This window comes from Hemicordylus capensis, chromosome 1, assembly GCF_027244095.1.
Source record: "Hemicordylus capensis ecotype Gifberg chromosome 1, rHemCap1.1.pri, whole genome shotgun sequence".
Classification (NCBI taxonomy): Eukaryota; Metazoa; Chordata; class Lepidosauria; order Squamata; family Cordylidae; genus Hemicordylus; species Hemicordylus capensis.
Genome location: NC_069657.1, coordinates 231,032,209 through 231,051,156, shown reverse-complemented (window position 1 = coordinate 231,051,156; position 18,948 = coordinate 231,032,209). Strand labels below are relative to the sequence as shown.

At 45.2% G+C, this 18,948-nt stretch overlaps 1 protein-coding gene across 11 annotated transcripts in view; it reads right to left on the bottom strand.

Annotated features, from left to right (window-relative positions):
- Positions 1-18,948, bottom strand: part of LOC128340074 (transient receptor potential cation channel subfamily M member 8-like) — a 149,754-nt gene that overhangs the window by 51,987 nt on the left and 78,819 nt on the right. For 9 of the 11 annotated variants that reach the window (XM_053284778.1, XM_053284776.1, XM_053284782.1 and 6 more), the window contains 4 exons: positions 17,362-17,457; positions 12,969-13,098; positions 7,117-7,262; positions 1,389-1,501 (listed from right to left, as the gene is read on the bottom strand). In XM_053284778.1, coding sequence (XP_053140753.1) covers positions 1,389-1,501; positions 7,117-7,262; positions 12,969-13,098; positions 17,362-17,457 — 485 coding nt within the window. Of the gene's footprint in view, positions 1-1,388; positions 1,502-7,116; positions 7,263-12,968; positions 13,115-17,361; positions 17,458-18,948 lie in introns of those variants that run through there. The other 2 variants (XM_053284785.1, XR_008313443.1) reach the window with 2 other exon arrangements.

The window sequence follows — 18,948 nt, the reverse complement described above, 5'->3', positions numbered from 1 at the left end:
GCTTTTATGGTACTTTGGGTTTTGTACTTTGGGTTTTTGTACTTTGGGTTTTGCTGGTCAAATGACCGAAACAATAAAGATTTGATTTTGATTTGATTTAAGATCAAGTTCTTTCTTCAATCTTATTTTTCCCACCAGCAGGAGCAGCAGCAGAATCCAAATGAAGGCAGGCACAGGCAGCAGCTCTTCTCTCTGATTCTTTTCTTCTCCCAGGAGGCAGAATGGGCTCCTTAATCACATTTTAAAGCCCCTCCATATGCCTCTCCCCCACTCCCTTGTCCATCCCCCCCAGCCCCTGGCAACACAAGATTTTAATGACAACAAGCCAACCAAGAACCAAGAGGGATTACCCGCCAGTCACTTCACACTTGTAAATTACCAATCAGAAGCTCAGAGGGCAGGATTTTCAGGACTTTTTGCAGAGACACAAAATGGAGAGCAAAACTCAGAGCTTAAAATGGTGACTTGAACTGCCAAATATTTTCAAGCTTGCATAAGGGCAATTTGATTTGAGCTCGAATCTGGCCACTGTACTCCAGGGTGATTTGTTTCATGGCTAAATCACTCAAATTCAAGTTGAATTGGTTCAGCCATGAATTGATTCTCACATCCCTAGTCCTGGCTTGTTTGTAACTAAGATTGGAAGTAGAGGTCTTCCAACCTTTGGCCGTGTTCCCAAAGCTAGTATATGCTGCATGAAGCCAGGATTGAGATCTGGCTCCACATTACTTCTAAACTGGTCTATTTTCTTAATTAATGTGATCTGTACTTGGTCTATTAGAGATCACAGAGAAGTGGGGGGAGGTTTATTATATATTGACTTTAATATCATATAATTAGAAAAGCATTAATAAAATGTTAATTAAAATTAAGAAAAAATGGAATCAAAGAAATGGCAGAGCACTGCTAAGGGGAAAGGATGTAGATCTGCTGACACCTTGACATGTTATTCTTCATTTTAAAGTATCACATTTTAAAGTATTCTGCATTCACCGTTCGGGGTGGGGGGGCATTTTTAAAAACCAGCTTACAAGATTGTGGAGCTGGTGGGGGTAATGTGGGTGCTACTCATCATCAGAGTTGTCATGGGGAACAATCACAGAAGTGCTCATGGCAGTTGAACAACAACTTTCTAACACACTAATTCTCCCTCCAGCAATACATCTACCTTTTCCAAGCAACTAACATTTTTCCTTTTAGTGCTTGGAAGAGATTTCTCTGCACTGGAAACAAACCTGGAGGAAAGAAGCCAGCACACACACACACATTCACTACAGGAGGGTAAAAACTGTACAGTATTTTTAATGTCCCGATTCTACTAATTGCCTCATTGATTATTTTAATATTAGAATATTAAAAAGCATAAATAATAATAGGGTATACTATACCTGAAGGAAATGAATCCACAGCCTATTAAAGGGAAAAGGAAAAGGCATAGTATGATCTTCCAATTCTTCGTGTCCCTGGAGATCTCCCCATACCATTGTTTGGAAAGAAAATTCTGAAAAACAGACATATGAGATTGCTGGACTCTGGCCAGTGTGTCTGACTGAACCAAACTCCCCACCCCACCAATAGGGAAGAGCGTTTTGATATTCCAGCCTAAAGAATGGCCTGGAGGAAGTAAATTAAATTTTGCTTCTGAAGCTGAACACTTGGCCCTGCTGAGAAACTTCTGGAAGCTGTTCTGGGCTCCGCAAAGGAAGGGCCCAGTTGAAGACATCTTAGTTGATTAATATCATTTTTTAATAAAAACTTCATATCTTTGCATATGAAAAAACAATAATTCTGAAAAACACAAAGGATTTTTTTGTTTTTAGCTGTTTCATGCATGTGTCATAGGAGGCACCATATCAAAATTGATAACAGAGTATCTCTTCTAAGAGAGTACCTGCCTTTTGCAGCATTTGAAAGTACTTCTATAAAAACAATTTTTAAAACAACGCTAAGCTCAGTTAATCAGGGACAATTCTTAATCTATTTTTTAAAAAATAGATTAAGCTAATTACCCTAGAAAAATCCGAAATAAATTTAATGCATTATCTGCAAAATGGCAGAGGCAAAGTTACTTGTGAAATCAAGTGGAGCTGCAGGGCAATCGAGACAACCATAACTTGCTACTATGGCTGCATTCGCACATCACATGGAACATCCAATGGACCCATGGTTCCACTTCCCCCACTTGTTCTCCTGTCTGCATTTGGACAACAGGGAGAGCATCCTCTCTGTAGTCAATGAGACTGTGGAGAGGAAGGGGAACTGGCTACGTGGGCTCTCTGCTTGTTTAAAAGCACAGCCCACACAGCCAATCATGCAGGTAGAGAGGGCGCAGCTTCCTCCCTCAGCTCTGGTCCAGCCAAATGCAGCTTCCAGCTGCACTCAGATGTAACAGAGGCCCCATTGAACCCCATTCTTGAGCAGCAAAACTCACTACAAACCAAGGGTTCAGAGTCTCCAGAGTGGAACCTTGGGCCGTAGAAGGGTTGGGACTGGAGTTGCATGCATTCGGACGTAACAGTAAGCAAACCTCAGGCCCCGGCAACTCCTGTTTCTAGTTATGTGCAAATGTGGACAATGTGTGGTGCAGATTTGTGCTAGTGACTCAATAAACCTCACTTGTGGTTCATTAAATGGATTTGGCTTGGTGCTCAGCATCCAACTGAATTGCCTCCTTCTTCCCTCAGGTAAGCCTAGCTAGCAACTTATTTCTTGAACCATCTGAATTCTTTCCTGAATTGCTCTTTGCTCACATGGAGAACTCTTAGAATGAAATTACATGTTAAACATAACAGTCACTTGACATTGTTTCTAGTGGAAGTAGTAAAGTAGAAGTGCCTGCACACTGTTTTAAGAAGTTTCACAACAGTCTACCTCTGCAACAATGCTGAAGCTGCCATTTATGTGTGCAGCAGCCCCAACAACATAGTAACACTGAGATTTCACTGCACAGGAAGTTGGCCAGCATTAGCTTCTTATTTTCCATGAGTGGCCGACACAATGGTTTGGGCCCTGGATATCTGAGAGTTTCTGCCCACTTGACAAGGTCATTGGAGGGGGTTCTGCTCCACATGCTGACAATGATGGACTGTCATACACACGGGACAGGGCTTTCTCAGCATCCCAGACTTCGGAATGCTCTCCACTCCTCAGTGGTGTTAATGGAACTGCCCTGGAGTGTTTGGTCAGCACCCCAATGTTTAGGCTTTGTGAGGGAATAAGCTTTTTGGTCAGCTCCACCAGTTTTAATTTGTGCAAATGTTTGGGCTCAAGAAATGACTAGTTTGAGACAAGGTTTTGTTTCAAATAAAAAGAAAGGTTTTATTGTAGGGAGGAATAAAACCTTCCCTCAAAAAGAAAAAAGGATGTGGTTAAAGCAATACTACTATCAAAAATACATTTAACTATAATGAGGCATTTTAGCTTAAAGTCCTAATTGTGTAAAGTTCCCAGGCGGGCAAAAGAAAGAAGTTTGCAAGAGAGATAGGGGGTAGCTTAGGTTTTAAGAAAGTGATAATTTGAGCCTAGTTGCCAGGCAAATGGCCACCTTCACCTGAGCTGGATGACGGGACTTCAGGACTCTGGGGAGGGCTGCAGAATCTCATCTTCTGAGACAGCGTGATTGGAAGCAGAAGGGCTTCCAGGGATTAGTAGAGGGAGAGGTGTCCACGAGAAAGGTACCTCCATGGGGCCAACTTCCTATGGTGGCTAGGCAAGCTGGCTAGGCAAGTGGCTAGGCAAGATCAGCAGAAGGACCAATCCAGAAAGTGGCACAAAAAACTGGACACCCCCAATTGCAATTATTATTATTACATTTATATCCCGCTCTTCCTCCAAGGAGCCCAGAGCAGTGTACTACATACTTGTTACTCTTTCACAACAACCCTGTGAATTAGGTTAGGTTGAGAGAGGTGACTGGCCCAGAGTCACCCAACCAGTATCATGGCTGAATGGGGATTTGAACTCGGTTCTCCCCAGTCCTAGTCCAGCACTCTAACCACTACACCACGCTGGCTCTCAATGGCAGGTGTGCAGCAGATCGCCCAAGCTGCTAGTGATTTCAAACTCTTTGTGGGTTGCGAGAGAGCATGAGAAGTGCTCATTGGAGTCCCAAGTATGATGGAGTATACACTCCACTGGTTCATGGAAGTGGGGATACTTATATCCCAAAACTTGCCTTGGGGGCAAATTCCTACTGCCCTACTTATCTAATTAGAAGAGCCAGGATGGACCTGCACGGAATGCATTGTGGGCTTCCAAGATAGACTGGAGATTCTGCTGGTGTACTGATCACCCCATTGCACTTCAGTCTCCCTACCTGAGCTGGTGGGGGTGGTCTCGGAGGTGGCCTTGAGTTCCCCCAGGCTTATTGTTTTGGGGGATTTCAATGTCCACGCTGAGGCCCCCCTAGTGGGTGCAGCTCAGGATTTCATGGCCTCCATGGGCCTGTCTCTATTGGTATCGGGCCCTACCCATGTGGCAGGACACACTCTGGAACTGGTTTTTGCCGACCGGGAAATAAATGATCTTGAGGTGGGGGAATTTGAGATGACTCCCTCGTCATGGACATATCATCATCTGGTGGTGTTTAGTTTGACTGCTCCGTCTGCCCTCTGCAGGGGTGGTGGGCCGATTAGGATGGTCCGCCCCTGGAGACTTATGGATCCGCTTGGATTCCAGACAGCCCCCGGGAAGTTTCCAGTGTCCAGAGCTGATGACCCTGTCGAGGCCCTGGTTGATCTCTGGAATGGAGAGATGGGCCCTGGTTGACACGGTTGCTCCGAAACGCCCTCTCTGGCTTGGTGGAGCCCGATCTGCTCCTTGGTTTTCCTCGGAGCTTAGGGCGATGAAGCAACTCGGATGACAGCTGGAACGACACTGGAGGAAGAGTCGTGATGAATCTGACTGAACACAGGCTAGAGCCCATTTTAAAGACTACTCCGTGGCGGTGGGGGCGGCAAAGAAATGCTTTTTCTCTGCCTCCATTGCGTCTGCTCAGTGCAGACAAACAGAGCTGTTTTGTGTGGTAAAAACCTTGCTCCACACATCCCCCCAGACAATGGGTGTGCAGTCATCTACAGATCTTTGTGATCAGTTGCCTGTCACTTTGCAGATAAAGTCGCTCGCATCCGTGCTGACCTGGACTCCAGAGTTTTGGCAGTTCCGGCAGACGTACCTCTGGTACCATCTGGTCCTGTTGTGTTGGATTCTTTTTGGTTGGTGTGGCCTGAGGATGTGGATAAGATCCTGGGCAGTGTGCGGGTGACTACGTGTGCTCTTGACCCTTGCCCTTCATGGCTAATAAAAGCTGCCAGGGAGGGGACAGGCAGACGGCTGGAGGTGATCATTAATGCTTCATTAAGGGAGGGCAGGATGCCATCGTGCCTCAAGGAGGCGGTGGTAAGACCACTATTAAAAAGCCCTCCCTTGACCCCTCCAACCAGGATAACTATAGACCTGTGTCTAACCTTCCCTTTTGGGGCAAGGTGATGGAGCGTGTGGTGGCATCCCAGCTGCAGAGGGTCTTGGATGATACAGATTATCTGGACCCTTTTCAATCTGGCTTCCGCCCCGGGTATAGGACTGAGACTGCCTTGGTCGCTCTAGTGGATGACCTACGCCAGGAACTAGACAGGGGGAGTGCGTCCCTGTTGGTTCTGCTGGATCTCTTGGCGGCGTTCGATACCATCAACCATGGTATTCTTCTGGGCCGCCTCTCAAGTATGGGAATCAGAGGCACTGCGTTGCAGTGGTTCCGGTCCTTTCTTGGGGGGAGGGTCCAGAAGGTGGTGCTGGGGGACTACTGATCGGCCCCGTGGCCGTTGGCCTGTGGGGTCCCGCAGGGATCGGTCTTGTCCCCCATGCTGTTTAACATCTACATGAAGCCGCTGGGAGAGGTCATCCAGGGACTTGGACTGAGTTGTCAGCAATATGCGGATGACACTCAACTCTATCTCTCCTTGTCACCTGATCCTAGGGAGGAGGTGGATGTCCTGAATCGGGGGCCGGAGGCCATGATGGGTTGGATGTGGGCTAACAAACTGAAATTGAATCCGGATAAGACGGAGGTACTGTTGGTCAGTAGGAGAGCCAATCGGGATGAGGAGACTTTACTGGTTCTGTATGGGGTTGCACTCCCCTTGAAGGAGCAAGTATGCTGCTTGGGGGTACTACTCTGATTTTGGAAGCTCAGGTGGAGGCGGTGGCCAGGCTTCAGCTAGTGTGCCAGCTGCGTCCCTTTCTCGAGAAGGCAAATCTGGCCAGGGTTATCTATGCCTTAGTCACGTCGCGGCTGGATTACTGTAACACGCTCTACATGGGACTGCCCTTGAAGAATATTCGGAAACTGCAGCTAGTGCAAAACGCAGCAGCTAGGGTTTTATCCAGAGCTGCTCGTTGGGAGCACATCACCCCCATTCTGAAAGAGTTGCACTGGATGCTGGTTCGTTTCCGGGTCCAATTCAAGGTTCTGGTTTTAACCTTTAAAGCCCTTAACAGTTTGGGCCCGGGGTATTTGAGGGACTGCCTGCTCCCAAGGGTTGCTGCCCGCTTGATGAGGACATCTGAGGGGGCCCTGCTCCGGGTGCCGACAATGAGAGAGGCCCGGCTGTCGTGTACTCGGGACAGGGCCTTCTCTGTTGCTGCCTCCAGACTTTAGAATGCTCTGCCAGTGGCCATTCACTCCTCGGACTCCATCACGGCTTTTAGAAAGCTTGTTAAAACTTGACTTTTTATCCAGGCTTTTACATAATCGTTTTTACTGCTGCTTCTGTGTGTTTTTATCTGTTGTATTGCTTTTATGCTTGTATTTTATAGATTTTAAATTTGGTTTGTTTTTAATTTTTTTAGCTTAATATTTTTATTGTATGTTTTAACTTTTGTAAACTGCCTTGGGGTTGTCTTTTAACGAAAGGCGGTATATAAATGCAACAATAATAAATAAATAAATAAATAAATGTTTTGTAAACTGCCTTGAGATTGTTCTAATTAAAGATGGTATAAAAATCTAACAATAAAGGAAATAAATGCAGCAAGGTCTAGCATCATATATGACATTGACTCAATTTCACTGACTAGAACCTGACAACAGGCCATTCATCAGTGTCTCTGCTATTTTACCTGGACTCCTGGCTGAGCAATGAACTGCTGGTCCTTGGCTTCCACCGCAAGTTCCAGACAATTGCTTCCACCCCAAGCTTCACAGGAATATATCAGAAGCTGTTCAGCCAGATCTTCATCACCACTGTAACATTCCGTGAACAACTCTGGGACAAATGACATAGTAGAAGAGAAAACAATCAAAATTCCATTGGTTGGTATTCTGAAAGGCAGATCTGATAGGGCTGCTACGGAATGACCTTAAACACTTTGGGGGCAGTTGGGCAGCACTACTACAATTGTAAACAATGGAAGAGCTGCCCTTTCAAGCAACAATGTCAGGGCTGCCACGTTACACAACAGCCCTGGCGGGTCTCTGATGCCAATGTTTCACTGTGCTGAATGTCAGCCATTCTCTCTTGGCTTCTCACTCTGCCGGGAAAGTCAATCTGTTTCAATTAGTTTTCATGATGATTATCATGATGTTTAGAACTGTCTCTAAGTTTTAGGGAAGGGTCTGGAATCACTACTTCATGAGATCCTGGAGAACCACCACCAATCAGAGGAAGAGAAAAACAGACTAGATGGACCAATAGCCTGATGACAATTGGTCCATCTAGAAATAAAGCAACTTCATGTGTTCAGCTAGATAACAGTTTCCCCTTCATCCCATAAGAGGCATTTTAAAAGATATAAAGACATATACAGGGGCAACTATAGTCATGATAGAAGTTTTAGGGCAGGGTAACAAGCCAGAATGCTGTAGAGCTGCAGAACTGTAGGAGTGCAGGACTGCTATGAATCACTCTGAGGCAGCAGGGAAAGGGCATGCTGAAATTAGTCCATGAAGTCAGTTGCTTGCCTTCTCTTCAAAATATCCCATTGTTGCTCTCTCCTCTCCAAAAAAAAAACAAAAAACAAAAAAAAAAACCCCTCCCAATAAAGCCCAATTCTTTATTGGGGAGGGGGAGATTTAGTTTTTCTAGCTTCTTTGTATGCACTGCAGTGGGTGACATGAAGAGGGACCTGACATGAAGAGGGACCTAATTGTCCCATTGCACACAGGCTCTCTTTGGGGGAGGAGGATGGTCCTGCAACACAGCTGCAGCCACCAGTGATGGCTGAGGAAGGATTACAGGGGAGGTCATCCCTTGACACAGAAGAAGATCTTCCTGTGCCAGCAGAGGCAGTGCGACCACCTTGGCAGTGCGACCCCCTGGTCTGAGATCGAGAAGAAGGAGGAAGTCATTCCGCTTCCTGTTCCTGGACTTTATCAGCCCTGGACCAAGGGTGGTGGTGGTGGTCCCCCAGAAAGAACCAGCAGCTTCAGTGGTCCACCATTGAACAGGGCTGGACCAGTTCCAAAGGCAGCATGGTTTGGGGTCATTTTGAGCTCTGCCATGGTGACATAAACTATGCTGTCTGCATCCACTGCAGCGCACAGGTCAGCAGGGGGAAGGCCTCTTGTACCTGTGACAGCATCAGCCGGTGCGTCCTGCTCCTGCTGGCAGCATTAAGCCCTCAACTAGCAGCAGCAAGACAGATGCTTCTTTTCTCAAGCATGGGAAGTTGCCTAGAGTGGGTGCAGTTGGTGGGCAAGCAGTCTGGTTGCCCAGAGCCCCATTTCATCACCAGGGCTTCATTTCATCACCATCATTGGGGAGGAAAGATGATTGCTTTGAATGACCAGCCATTCCAAGTAGTGGAGAATGCCGGCTTCTGCCAACTGCTCCTACTGCTTATCCCAACTATAAAATCCCCTCATGCACCACCTTGGTGCCCTCCGTGTACCAGGTGTGCAAGAAGGCCATGTCAGGACTGTGTGCACCAGCACCCAACACCAATGTGTACCATTGTGAATCTGTGGGCCAGCTGCCATGGGCTACATGCTGTTTTTCTGTCCCTTAGTGCACTGGTAGGGTCAGGAAAGTGAGGGACATCTGCTGGTGGTGGTGTGGTCAGTCCCTCCCATGCAGAAAGCACAAGTGGGTTCTCCTACATGTGGAGGTAGTGGACATTGGCCACATGGCAGATGAGCTGTTGATGGCCATTGATCACTAGGTGGAGGGATGGGCAGCCAAAGATTCGCCAAGCGTTCATGGTGACTAACAATGTCCTTAACATAATTAATGCAACTGAACAGCTTCAGTGTGTGTCCATCCACTGTGTGGTGCACACTTTGAACCTGGTTGTGCAGGATGCGCTTGGCCTTGCTGGGGCTAAGGCCAGTCCAGGCATCCCCACTGGAGGCGCTGAGAGCCAGTCTGCTGCTGCCATGGCTGCTCTTGTGGAGAGGTTCCAAATAATAGCAGCTTGCATCCACCTGAGTAAAAAGGGTAGGTGGATGCTCAAGGAGACGCAGCTTGAGCTTGGCCTATCTAAACACCTGATCCCTCAGGATATTCTGACCTGGTGGAACCACCTTTTTCTTGCTCCAGAGCCTGCAGGAGCAAGAGTCATCCAGCCACGGCCTGGCAAGGAGGTATGGCTTTGAAGTGTGTGACCTATCCACCCTGGACTGGGCACTCATTCTGAGGTTGGCACTTGAGCCATTCTTTGTTGTCTCAAACAGCCAGTGTGAGCCAGGCTTTGCTCATCGCTCTTCTCCAAGAAGACGATGGGTGAGCTCCATTCTACACTGACCACTGAGGATCAATCAATCAGCTTTATTATTGTCAGATCAGCATAAGTAAATACATACAACTATCAGTGAATATAAAAATGTCTAAGTATAAAATAAGCTATAATATATGCTAAAGGGTAAAAGCGGGTTAGCTTAAAAATAAGGGAAGATAACTGAAAAGACTAATAAATCTAGTATCAATTTAGTGCAATCTATATATAAAATTGGTCTATAAGGAGATATCACTCTAACAGGATGACTAGTAAAAAGGAGATAAAACTTAGTTATATTATATAAGTACATATCTAACTATAAGTTAAAAGCAACTAAAAGTATTTTTTTAAAAAACATGTTAGAATAAATTAGTCAGTAGTTAAAACATGGGTTATAGGCTGGCAGTCAGGGTCCGACGACTCTTGCACATTGCTGCACAGTACCTAGCAAAACTGTATGTGAAGGTTCACTTTTAATCTGAGAGCAGCTTCTTACTGTAGACTTGACTGGGGGGTAGTTGTGAAGTAGAGAAAGTATGAGCTTCTCCCGGCTATCTTTATAAAACGGGCAAGACAAGAGTACATGTTCAGTGGTGGTTTCCACCTCCCCAGAGGCACAGGGACAAAGCCTTTCTGTAGATGGGATCTTCCTGTATTTACCTTCCAAAACAGTGGATGGAAGGGCAAGACAGCAGGCGAGGGTGAATACCCTTCTGTGACTTGGTATTTCCGGCTGGGTCAAATATGTTGGGGGGATAACGTGAACCTAGAGTTTTCTGAGGCCTGATAGCCAGGAACTATACTTAGATCTACCTGGAATTCTGTATCCAGGATCCTCTGTTTGATGGATGAATCCCATCTCACCTCTTTGCTATGGGCAGTGACAAGGTAAAAATGGCCACCAAACAGAGGATCCTGGATACAGAATTCCAGGTAGATCTAAGTATAGTTCCTGGCTATCAGGCCTCAGAAAGCTCTAGGTTCACGGTATCCCCCCAACATATTTGACCACCTTATTATTGACTTATTATTGACTTCCCGCTTCTGTGACAATTGGAAATTGTCCTGTATTATTAATGGGGCCAGGCCCTGTGGGCAAACAACTAATTTGAGCCAATGATTGAGCGGTCATCCAAACTTTAGCCTCAACTTTTATCATGTCAGTTCCAGATGCAGAGTGGCACTGAAGATACAGCTAGGCCACTCTTAGAAATTTAGATTGGACATGCTCCAATATACTAATGTTAGAGCGGGGTCCTGGGTGGGCACCATAGAGTAATTGTGCCAGTGGCTTGGCTTCAAATAGTCTGAGTGCCACTGGTACATACTGGCCACCTCTTGTTCGAAGGAACCTCAAGATGGCATTCACAGTGGGCCTTTCTTTGAATTGAACCAGCTTCTATTCAAACCGGTTCTGCACACCCCTAGCTAGAACTATCTGGTTTTGCTGGATGGATTGACAAAGGAAAAACTGCCTTCCTTGAGTTGTGGATTGGTTTGTTTGTGAGATAGTGTTGTGGTGAGAAATGCACAGTGGCAGCTGTGTGTGTGAGTATGAGAGAGAGATTTCTTGGTGATTGCTGTGATGAGCTCCATGTCTGGCTTTGAGACTAACTTGTGCTTTACTGCTCTGGTCTGCTCTGCAATCTGCACTGCAAGGTGTACTCAGTCAAAATGTGGCTGAATTTGCTCGAGTGTATGGCTATGCTTGCTGCTAAGGGTGCTGCTGTGGCAGTTGTTGCAATGCTAGAAGGAGTAAAGCAGTCATAATTGTGTGAGAGAGTAACCTGCTGGTCGTGGGTGACATCAAGAGGGGCCTACTCCCTGAGTTGTCCTCATTGCATGCAGGCTCTCCTATGGGGAGGAGGGTGGTCCTGCAACACAGCTGCAGTGCAGGGACTGTGGCTGGCAGTGGATTCTGGGTCAGTGATTACTCTTTTTGGCCATTTTTGGACTTTGTTTGAAATGTGTGTTCTGTGTTGGAGGGACAGATTCCCTTTTACTGTGTGCTTACTTCTGTTCTGCAGTGTTTTTCAAGGCAGGGTTGCAAAATGTGTGCACTCTGCTTGTTGTAGCCATAGGGAACAATGCAGAACTTGAAACACCCCATTTTCCCCACCATGAGTAGCTCCTAGGGACATCAAAGTCGGTTGTGTGGTAGGGCATGATGGGTTCTACCTACTACCCAAACCACAAAAGAAATGGGCAAGTGGGCAATTTTAAACAAATTGTTAACTTTCCCCATGGGATCTTATAGGGGTTTTGGGAAAAGGATAAAGTAATTAAAAAAATTGCCTGATTGCCCATTACTTTTGTGGATTGGGTAGTAGGTGGGACCCATCATGCCTTACCACTCAACCCACTCTGATGTCCCTAGGAGCCCATGGGGTGTTTTGAGTTTCCCATTATTCCCTATGGCTGAAACACTCAAAACATTTTGAGTTTGTTTCATCACAAAAGCTGGCTTGGCTGGTTCCAACAAAATGTTTTGAGCATTTCATGCTTCATTTTGAACCTGGAATGCAAAATCCATTTTGTGCACACACCTATATCCTATGTAGATTTAACAAAAGGTTTATTTGGCAACAATAGCTGCATTTCACTTAAGAAGGCAAAGGGTGGAATCCTTCACATGGGAGGGGGGTGTCAGTTCTAGATGTTTGTATAATTTTCTGCCATGAAACAAGCCACTTTTAGGACTTTTAAAAAAATCATTAAAAACCAACAGACTGACAGATCCACTTCAAAATCACTACACTGAGTCTTTAAATACGTGTCCTACATCTGTGCCAAATTGCAGAACTATAGGACAAGCCATTGCAGAAATATAAAAGGGGCCCTCTTTTCCCCTGGGGAAAATCATGGAAGACACACTGTATGGAATGGAAGACACACCGACTGCCTTCAGATCTGGGCCTAACAGCATGTCTGATTACATTTATACTGGGCTGCCCTCCAGACTCTTCCCAAAAACTAAAGGTAAAAGTCTTGTTTTTGTTCCAGGTTTGACGTGCTAGGGATGTTTGACATGACATTACTAGGGAAGATCAAAAATTGGAACCACCACCTTTTAAATATGCAGTCTCATAAATTATTTGTATTTTCATAATTTCAGAACCTGCAGTGCATTGAAATGTGACTGTCACAATTGTACTAAATTCTGAGCTAAATCTGAAATTTAAACTTTATGAATTCACTGCCTTCCCAGTTTGCATTAGTTCTACCCTTACTTTTAAGACTCTTCTCTCAGAACTTACCCACAGCTCTTGTCTCATATTCATTTGCCAGCTCCTCTGACTCCCCAGCAGCATTGATATCATTCTTCACCTTTGCCAGGCTTTTCAGGAGTTTACTTGCTCCTAAAGCTGCCAATGTACAGCCTCTAGTCTGCAAGGAGATAGAGCTGCCAGATTACAAACAACATTGCTTGAAAGTTACTGTAACTGTGACACTGTTTTCCAGTAATGTCACTTCATATCCAAATGCAGCAATACAACTGCATAATTTAAAAGTGCTGCATTCCCCAGAGTCTATGCTGAGAAATCATGTGGGTAAAGTAGTTTGCAATGCCTAAAATTCTAATGGAGTGTGACATCTAGTTGCTTCAGCTGGAAGCTGCAACTCACAAAATGAAAAGCATGGCAAGACCAGACTAGATGTGACCATCTTTAGATCTAGAATGCTTGTGTTTTCTTATGCAAACAACATATGTGGTCTCAATCCAGACTGGTGCCATGGTGGAACTGTGGAAGGGGGGCTTTAAACCTGCCCACTCACTACAGTCCTGATCTGGAACAAGGCCCTGCAAGTGCTGTTTTCCCTGGGGGGAAAAGTTTCTATTGTCTCCAATTTCCTGAAAATTGCTTCTATTGAAAACAACACAAGGAGAAAGAGTTAACCTCTCTCCACTCTGCACCATGGTCCCATTCAACATTAGGGGCTGCTGCAGCTGTTTTTAATAAACTAAGGGGCACTTCTGGTTCAGAGCACAGCTTTATAGCACACATTTGTATGCATATCTAGTTTGACATTTACAGCAGAGAAGTTGGTTACACTTTCCTGTCAGATTAATAAGATAAAATAACTCACATTAAAAATGCCCCATCACTGCCTTTCAAACCCTTTCCTGAAAACCTCCAAGAAATGAAACTCCATGAGGCTATTTCCACAATCACTGGGAAAGCAGGCTAAGGGAGCTTAGTCTGCTTTCTAGTGTTAATAGAAACCACTGGGCTCGTGGGCAAGCCCGGTGCTACCAAGACGGCTAGCCCACCTAAAACATCCTCCCCTTAAACAAGATTAATGGAGTGGGCACTCTGTTAACCTTGTTTCCCTGCTCATGTGCTGCCGCAGTGTGCAGTGACACACGAGTAGATACCCAACCAGGAGGCTGAAGCCAGCTTCCCGGCCTCAGGGATCTCTCCAGAATGCCCCGCATGCTCACGCGGGGCATCCTGAGACATCTTGGGGCCGAGCGGGTAGTTGTGTGGGTGCAAACCCAGGGCTGCATGACTGCTCATCTGTCGGGATAGCTGGCTAAGCCCGCTCTCCCCGCAGAACCCTCCCAGGGTGTGTAGAGCCTCCATAACTTCCTTAGGCAGTTTCATTGGCAACCTGGCTTTAAAAGGTTTTCCTAAAAGTTTACCTAAATCTATTTACTCTCAATCCATCAATATATGGCCTACCCTCAGAGTACATTATTGGTCCCCTCTTTGTTTTCACCTTCTTTTAGAGATTAAAAAAATGATCAGCTTGCGTCTCACATTACATTTAGCTACAGATTTTCACATACAAAATGCATGCAAAGTAGCCTCTTTTTAAAATGCACAGGAACAGAACAGCATTTTTCCATTCACAGCTCTTGAGCATTTTAAAAGAGAAAACTACTGTCTACACATGTGCAGACTCCAAAACTAACAATACACATATATTTTCCACCTGAGAAAAGCACTGCACAAACTCACTTGCAAGTAGGGATGTGCATAAAACCGGTTTGCCTGTTTCAGTTCGAATTCGAACCGGGTTTGAACCAGGAGGGGATGGTTCAGTTTTGGTTCTGTTCGAACCCCCCTCTGGTTCAATTTGAATTCAAACCATTTTGAACCTGCTCGAACCAGTTCAATCATCCAAAAGTGGGTGGGGTGGTAGCTGGCACCCATGGGTACCTGCCACCCAAACCCCAAAGCAATCGGACGTTCATACGATTTTTTAAATGAATTTTTGAAATTTTTTTTATTTTTCCCCTCATAGGGTATAATGGGACTCAAACCAGCCCATTATTCCCTGTTGTGAAGCACCAAGGGGTTCCAACAACCACCCAAACCCTGAAGCATTTGGATACCCCTATGATTTTTTTTTAATGAATATTTGAAATATTTTAATTATTTTTCTCATAGGGTATAATGGGACACAAAACCAGCCCATATTCCCTTTTGTGGAGAACCTAGGGGCATAAATGTGGGGTGGGTGGTAGGCACCCAGGGGTGCCTACCACCCACAAAACCCCAAGGCAATCAGACACTCCTTTGATTATTGGTGAATTTTAAAAGTATTTTTGAATTCCTCATAGAGAATAATGAGTATTGCAGCAAATTTATAGCTTCACGTCAAGGGGAAAGGGGTGACCTAGAGTGGAGTGTGGTGGGTGGTAGTGCCCAAGGGGGGCAAGGAAGCTATCAGAATTATTTGAAAGGAATTGGGTGAAGGGCTGATTTTTAAGTGATTTTTAAAGTTTACGCATCTTTAAGGTCTTTCTCCATAAAGAAGCATGGAGGTGTCAGCAAATGTATAGCTTCACATCGGGGACAAAGGGGTGGCCTAGAGCAGAATGCGGTGGGTGGTAGTGCCCAAGGGGGGCAAGGAAGCTATCAGAATTATTTGAAAGGAATTGGGCAAACGGCTGACTTTTAAGTGATTTTCGAAGTTTATGTGTATTTAAGGTTAGCAATGAGAGTGGATTCATGGTTTGTCATTAAAATCTTATATGCTACCAAAGAATCTACACTCAGAACACTTCAGAAACAACAAAACCCACTATGCCATGGGTTGCTAATCTATGCGTGGTTGACACCCTCGCTCTGGGACAACCCATCACCCCCCCCAAGTGCAATTATGGGGCTGCTGAAACCTCCATTCTTCCTTATGGAGAAAAGCCTTGAAGCCACTTGTGGGGTGCTGGGGTGGCCCAGAATGGGTGGTGGTTAGTGCACAGATTTTTAAAGTTTACGCATCTTTAAGGTTTTTCTCCATAAAGAAGCATGGAGGTGTCAGCAAATGCATAGCTTCATGTCGGGGACAAAGGGGTGACCTAGAGCAGAGTGTGGTGGGTGGTAGTGACCAAGGGGGGCAAGGAAGCTACCAGAATTATTTGAAAGGAATTGGGCATAGGGCTGATTTTAAAGTGATTTTTGAAGTTATGTGTCTTTAAGGGTAGCAATGAGAGTGGATTCATGGTTTGTCATTGAAAACCTTATATGCTACCAAAGAATCTACACTCAGAGCACTTCAGAAACAACAAAACCCAGTACCCCATGGGTTAGCAACCCATGGGGGTGGTTAGCACACTCTGTGCACTAACCACCACCTATTCCGGGCCACCCCAGCACCCCAGAAGTGGCTTTAAGGTTTTTCTCCATAAGGAAGAATGGAGGTTTCAGCAGCCCCATAATTGCACTTGGGGGGGTGCTGTGTTGTCCCTGAGCGAAGGTGTTAACCACCCATGGGTTAGCAACCCATGGCATAGTGGATTTTGTTGTTTCTGAAGTGTTCTGAGTGTAGATTCTATAAGATTGTAATGACAAACCATGAATCCACTCTCATTGCTAACCTTAAAGACACATAAACTACGAAAATAACTTAAAAACCAGCTGTTTGCCCAATTCCTTTCAAATAATTCTGATAGCTTCCTTGCCCCCCTTGGGCACTACCACCCACCACACTCCACTCTAGGACACCCCTTTCCCCCCGACTTGAAGCTATAAATTTGCTGCAATCCTCATTATTCTCTATGAGAAATTCAAAAATACTTTTTAAATTCATCAATAATCAAAGGAGTGTCTGATTGCTTTGGGGTTTTGTGGGTGGTAGGCACCCCTGGGTGCCTACCACCCACCCCACATTTGTGCCCCTAGGTGCTCCACAATAGGGGATATGGGCTGGTTTTGTGTCCCATTATACCCTATAAGAAAAATAATTAAAATATTTCAAATATTCATAAAAAATCATAGGGGTGTCCAAATGCTTCAGGGTTTGGGTGGTTGTTGGCAACCCTTGGTGCTCCACAATAGGGAATAATGGGATGGTTCGAGTCCCATTATACTCTATGAGAAAAAAAATAAAAATAAATTTCAAAAATTCATTTAAAAATTGTATGAACGTCCAATTGCTTTGGGGTTTGGGTGGCAGGTACCCATGGGTGCCAGCTACCATCCCACCCACTTCTGCAGTTTTGAACCAGTTCAAATCAAACCACCCCCAGTTTGGTTCGAATTCGAACCTGCAGCTTGAATCTGATGGCTGGTTCAGTTTGAATACGAACCATCGAACCACCCTGTTTCAAATTCAAACCAGTTTGAGTTCGAACCAGTTCACACATCCCTACTTGCAAGTTTAACAGGAAAAAATTTCAGCCATGCTGAAAGTGTGACATACCTGTTCCCAAATCACTTTGGATAGTTCCTTTTTATTCTGAAGAACTGCCCAAATGAAGAGAGCCTGCAAGGGGTGCCTTGTAATAAGAGATACATCCTGAAAGTACATTAAGTAAGAATAAAGCCAAAGTTACAGAATTAACTCAGAACTAATTAACTAAGTTAATTGCGGTTTTCCAAACAGGGAGCTTTTGGGGCCTTTTTCCAAACTAAAACCTTGCGGTTTTCCAAACAGGGAGCTTTTGGGGCCTTTGCCAAAAAGCAGGCTTTACTGCATGATTAAGAGGGTGGAATACTGTGAATTACAGGGCATATAGGATATTTTGAATTTGCCCAAAAACCCAATGCAAAAAGTGGAATTTTAAACCCCGCACATAAATTGAGCTAAGCTCCAATGCACAATGAAAAACCCGAATCATGAATGGAGTGCACCCTGATAGCCTGCAGGGACTTTGATGTAAATCTGGACAATATGCCCACACCTGCCCTTCCAACGTAAAATCGCCATCTGGCAGGGCTCTGGGAGAAAGTGTGATAAATGTAAACCAGAGTCACTACGGGCTGTCCACATGGATTGCCTCTTGTTCTGCTTCACCCACTTTGGTTTCAGCCACACTGGAGGTTTTCATATTGAAAAAACTGTGGGTTTCATTTCCCTCCCTTCTCCCCACCTTCCTCTTCCCTGGCTCACCTTCCATTTTCCACAGCCTCATCAAAAGCCTCTGATGGCCTCTAATGGCAGCTGTGACCACATTTTAGCAACTCAATTTGTGTGTGTGTGTGTATGTGTGTGTGTGTATATGTGTGTGTGTGTGTGTGTGTGTGTGTAGGAGAGACACTCTTGGGGATTGATATTAGGTTTGGCAGTGGGGGTTCAGTAAAATGAGTGGGGGGGTGTCCTCAGATGCTTAGGGGAGGATCTGAACCCCTGTAGGGCATACATAGAGCATCACAATCCCTCAACACATGCAGCCTCTTTCCAATGTCCTGAATCACATTGAATGCTAACCTACCAAAGCAAATCCCCCCCCGTTGCACCCCAAGAAAACACCTCAGAAATCTTGAGCAAGATTGAGCAAGTGGGTTTGTGGGCTTGGGCAAAGATGCATTGGTGCAAATAAAGGGGGAAACAAACTAAAGTAAGCCCCAATCCAAGCACCGCTGCCAAAACAGCCAGAGATGTTACAGCTATTGGGACTTCAAAAATGACAACAAAAACTGTTCTCTTTTTATTATTTTCAGTTCCTTTGAGTATTTGCACACTTTTAGCAATGCACCACTGGATAGCATCTGCTGGAGTTTCTGCTGTGGTTAGACATTCAGGCAGCCCAAAGGTAACTAACAAAGGGGGGTGGGCTGAAGCACAATAAAATCCCCCAGAATGAGCTTTACATCTTCAGGAGGCTTTCCTGGGCAAGTAAAAGGGTGAATGTGTGCCAATATTCACATTCATATTCATACATAAATAGATATAGAAATACAGGCAAGAATGGAGAAAAAACCCAGCTACCCGAAGTGAAGTATGTGCTACAGGAAAGAGGAGTGCAGAGGTGTGCCCAGGTGAGGAAGTGGAGGCATGCCAGAGGTG